The sequence below is a fragment of the Gadus chalcogrammus genome, chromosome 14, assembly GCF_026213295.1.
Source record: "Gadus chalcogrammus isolate NIFS_2021 chromosome 14, NIFS_Gcha_1.0, whole genome shotgun sequence".
In the NCBI taxonomy this organism is placed as follows: domain Eukaryota; kingdom Metazoa; phylum Chordata; class Actinopteri; order Gadiformes; family Gadidae; genus Gadus; species Gadus chalcogrammus.
In genome coordinates, this window is record NC_079425.1 from 5,092,638 (window position 1) to 5,097,637 (window position 5,000).

A 5,000-nucleotide genomic window follows, 5' to 3' on the forward strand; every position below is an offset into this window, starting at 1 on the left:
TTCTTCCTGTGCAGGTAGGCCAGACCCGTCGCGATCTGATAGGCTATCCGGAAGGTGAGCATGTGACCCAGAGGCATGTACCTGGACCCGACGCGTGCGTGAGAGACTGTTTCAGATCCAGAGGTGAAAGAAGGAGAGAAATGAAAGAGCTGGTTAAATCCCCAAATATGTATCTAAAATAAATAGTAGCATGAACTATATAGCAGGACCATCTAAATTAAAAGTTGCATGTTCAGTCTGCCCCTTTTTCCTCCACACACTATCCAAAAGCATTTAATAGTTCCTTAATTAAATTAACCAATCACCACCTCTCTCTCTCCCGCCACTCGCTCTCTCTCTATCTCTCGCTACTCGCTCTCTCTCTCGCCGCTCTCTCTCACTCTCCACTCTCTCCCTCTCTCTCTCGCCGCTCTCTCTCACTCTCCACTCTCTCCCTCTCTCTCTCGCCGCTCTCTCTTACTCTCCACTCTTTCTCTCTCTCGCCGCTCTCTCTCACTCTTCGCTCTCTCTCTCTCGCCGCTATCTCTCTCACTCTCTCGCCACTCTCTCTCTCTCTCTCTCTCGCCACTCGCTCTCTCTCTCTCTCTCTCTCACTCTCCGCTCCCGCTCTCTCTCTCTCACTCTCCGCTCTCTCTCTCTCTCTCTCTCTCTCGCTCTCTCTCTCTCTCGCCGCTCTCTCTCTCTCTCTCTCTCTCTCTCTCTCTCTCACTCTCCGCTCTCTCTCTCTCTCTCTCTCTCTCGCCGCTCTCTCTCTCTCCGCTCTCTCTCTTGGCATTAACGCCCATCACTCCGTTCGTGAGAGGAGAAACCCCGGGGACTGAGGCACCCACCTTTGTCCTTGCAGCTCTCCTCTAGGACGGTGTTGAGGCTGCCCAGCGGGGCCAGCTGCAGGGCGAAGCACAGCGGGTGGATGCTGATGCCCACCAGCGCCACGATGCACGGGTGCTGCAGCGAGTGCAGCATGCTGGCCTCCTGCCGGAACTCGGAGAAGCTGCGGCAGGCGTCCACCGACTGCAGATGGCGGAGCATTGTGTCTGGGGAGCCAGGGGGGGGAGACGTTTAGTGAACGTCTTTTAGATCAATGTTTCAGGATCTTTCAACGTCTTGGGCGGAATTTCTTTCGTCATTTAGCTTCTATTTAGCGAACGACTTTTAGGTAAATGTTTCAGGATCTTTGAGCGTCTTGGAAGGCATCCAATACAAGCAGAGGCAGGGCGGGTTGGTACTTGAAAGGGAGACCGCCTGGGATTACCAGGTGAAACTCAAATAAATAATAAAAAAGGGTTTATAAAAAAAAGATTATCCTGAAAAGGCCTTCATAAATCCTCAGTATTTGAGAAAGAGGATGTGAAATCCTTTATTCAAAGTCACCGCTAATCCACCTCTGTTATGACCCTTTTTCATAGTTGGATGTTGAAGGCGTCTTACCGGTTATTCCTTTCCTTAGCTCATGTTTCCCTGCACGCTAGCCAGTTTCTTGTTTGAGTTAATTGGATGATTTGTAAACTGTTGTGCATGTTAAATGGATGATTAGTTAATTGTTGTGCACGTTTAATGTGTTTTGCTTGACTGCCTGCTGGTGCATCTCGGTGTCCTGCTCTCTAAAAATGATGATAATGAAGGGCTGTGTAAGCCGGTAGTTGAGGAAGAATGCTTTTTAAAACAGCATGTATGCAAAATGACCTTTTGGTCTCGTTCTGAGGAGCAGCTCTTATATGAGCTGAAAACGATCCCAGACAGACTAAACCTATTCGCCTCAGCGAGGGGCGTTCATATGAGCAACTCTTCCCGTATAATAACACTGTATTAAACGCTTGATAGGAGATTCAGTAAAAAAATAACCACAAGCAGCAGTGAAGACTCCACGGGAAGGAGATAATGGAAAAGAAAGTGGGATGCACTTGAAACTCAGGCAGTTGTGAAAAATGTGAAAGGATTGCAAGGTCATGGGGATATGAGACCGAGCAAGAGAGAGAGAGAGAGAGAGAGAGAGAGAGAGACAGACCAAGAGAGAGGGAGAGAGAGAGAGAGAGAGAGAGAGAGAGAGAGAGAGAGAGAGAGAGAGAGAGAGAGAGAGAGAGAGAGAGAGAGAGAGAGAGAGAGAGTGAGTGAGAGGCCACTAAGGGATGCTTCTCATTACTTCTCTTCATCCCAAGGAAAAGCAAGGAGATTATAGTAACATTTCAGGAGCCAACAAACCAGTAAAAAAAAGATGAACCCACAAGAACCGTATATAGCAACAGCATTCCACATATTTGAGCTTCCTAGCATATAATAAGTCATCATACAGCGTCACACTCTATTTGTAAGCATAGTTCGTTGCATTGGAAATGGAATCTAAATTATTGTTTTGAAATGCCTCGCTTGATAAAGGGTACTTGAGTTTCAAGACGTGACTTCACGACAGCGTTGACGACAACAATCTGGTGATCACAAGACACATTCCACACAAGTACTCCTCCAGATTCAGTTCACAAATAAATCAGTTCAATAAAATAAAGATACTTCAGTTCAGAAAAAAAAAAGAAAAAGGTAATCGCCTTTTGGAAACTTGTTCATCACATCTCGATCCTCATCAGCAATCAACAACATCACGACTCACTTGAATGCAGTGATTCATCTAAGTGCTTGAGTGCAGTGCCTTGGGTACTTCATGCATCACTCACACACATCCGCTCTGTGTGTGTGTGTGTGTGTGTGTGTGTGTGTGTGTGTGTGTGTGTGTGTGTGTGTGTGTGTGTGTGTGTGTGTGTGTGTGTGTGTGTGTGTGTGTGTGTGTGTGTGTGCATGCGTGTGTGGGTCCAGGGACACAGGGAGGGTATAGCACAAATGTTTTGGGGCTGAGCAATGGTACCATTAAAGGAGAAATCCGGTGTAAAATGGATCTGGGATAAGTTTAATGTGATTACAATTTGGGATGTTCATTTGGGAGCAAAAAAGCGCATGTAGACGCATACTTAAAAAAGATATATGTGCATAAAATGTCCTTTTTAATAAACAATCAAGTTATCAATGCCTCATTTTATATGTTAAGACCCTTATTATACTACCAAAGAAGTGTCGGGCTACTTCTAGCCTTGTAAGTGGTTTAAAATAGCCATTTCGTCTTTACCGTAACACATGCCCCCATCGTTCCAAGTTTATAGCGTTTTGGTTGAATCGCCAAAATCAGCCAACTTAAGAATGCGTCTACATCCACTCTTTTGCTACCAAACGAACACGCCAACTCGTTATCATACTAAACACATCCCAGATCCATTTTACACCGGATATCTCCTTTAAGGGGTCATCATGGGGGGCCTTTCTGTCCATCTGTCTGTCGGTTTTTGTGCGTGCATGCGTGTCACCTGTGTCCACGCTGATAGTGTGCTGCCGGCACTTCTTGAAGTGGAAGCGCTTGACGGCGACGGGCTTGCCGCGGTAGGACGCCCTGTACACCACGGTCCCGCTGCCCCCCTGGCCCAGGATGTTCTGCTCCTCCTCGCGGCACTCCAGCTCCTCCTTCTCCAGGAACAGCCTGCCGCAAAACACACGGGGCGTCGGACGTCAGTGTACGCACGCAGAGCCGTTGTGGTCACTTCAGGGGCTTTTTTGTAAATCACACAATAACTGGAAGTCGTTCTCAGCCTCGGTCTGTTTTCAAAATACAATGGCAAAGAGTTTGTGTTGAGGAAGAAGAATAAAATGGGGAAGCTAACACGATAAGCCTGGCAGTTAACATTTATGCTCGAAGCTTAAATGGTACTTTGTTTTACAGGTTCAAGAGCGATTTCCTCCCAGTCTCTCAGAGGGCTGGTGCCGACATGATTCACGGCCGCACACATATACGCATCCACACACACACACACATACGCATACACACTGTGTCTGGCGCGTGTCATGTGTGTGTACGTGTGTGTGTTTCCATCGGCAGCATTGTCATCCGTCCATGTGATAGCGACGTAGCGTTCAGTGTCAATCCCTTCCCCGACCTTGGCCTTGACGACACCCCTGACAAGCTGTCCTCTGTCCGCTCACACGGCCCATCATGGAGACTGATGGTCGGCCGTTTCTCAGCGCACGGCCCCCCACTCCTGACACAGCAGGGGGGGGGGGCGCACCCTCCATCACACACCCTAATCTTCCCCAATCCAGGTTACGTTATGTTTCCGGTGGCCAAAGCCAAGAGTCACAATGGGGACCTGCAGACAATAACGCAGCTAAAACCCAAGGCAGGCGGCGTCTTAAATCCCGCCACAGGGACAGGCCCTTGGCGGGCTGCCAGCGCTGGCGTTGCCGCGGGTGACGTCCATCCGTCTTCTTGGGGTCATGTTATGCCATGGAGGGGTCTGGTGTTGACATCACGGAGAAGGAAAGAATGACTATTTTGGACAGAAGAAGACAAAAGGTCTATTGATCTATCTGTCTGTGTGAATGGATGTGTGTGTGCTTATGTTAAGTGTTTTGTGTGTGTGTGTGTGTGTGTGTGTGTGGGTTTATCTATGTGGGGAGGAGTGAATGAATGTGTGTGTGTGTGGATAGATGTGTGTCGGTGTGCGTGGATGTGTGCATGTTTGAGTGGATGTGTGCGTGTGTGTGAATTGATGTGAGCGTGTGTGCATTGGTGTCGATGGATATGAGTGTGTGTGTGAGTGGATATGAGTGTGTGAGTAGGTATGAGTGGACGTGAGAGTGAAGGGATGTGAGTGTGCGTCGGTGTGAATGGATGTGTGTTTGTGTGCAAGTGTGAATGGATGTGAGCATGTGCGTAGGAGGGAGAGATTGGTTAACCTGCGTTGTGGTATTGAATGACGTAAGACGGCTTCGGGGAGGTTGACATTTACCATCCCTGATTTTCCGAAAGTTGAAGCACCCCAATTTGTTGTTTTGTGTTAACATTTGGCAAATAGCTCTTAAAACATTTTAACAGCCAGTTTTTCATTGTGAAGCTGTGGTGGATCACCCCCAACCCCCCCCCCCATTGTGTCCTTGGCTGGGGGAGTGGGCTTGTGTACGCAAGA

The 5,000-nt window shown here is 48.2% G+C and overlaps 1 protein-coding gene across 1 annotated transcript in view; it reads right to left on the reverse strand.

Moving 5' to 3' along the window:
- Positions 1–5,000, reverse strand: part of lrrk1 (leucine-rich repeat kinase 1) — a 49,056-nt gene that overhangs the window by 3,310 nt on the left and 40,746 nt on the right. Inside the window, exons 26-28 of the mRNA XM_056608044.1 lie at positions 3,348–3,517; positions 831–1,034; positions 2–106 (exon numbers count right to left, since the gene is read on the reverse strand). Of these exons, the coding sequence (XP_056464019.1) occupies positions 2–106; positions 831–1,034; positions 3,348–3,517 (479 nt within the window). The remainder of the gene's footprint in view (position 1; positions 107–830; positions 1,035–3,347; positions 3,518–5,000) is intronic.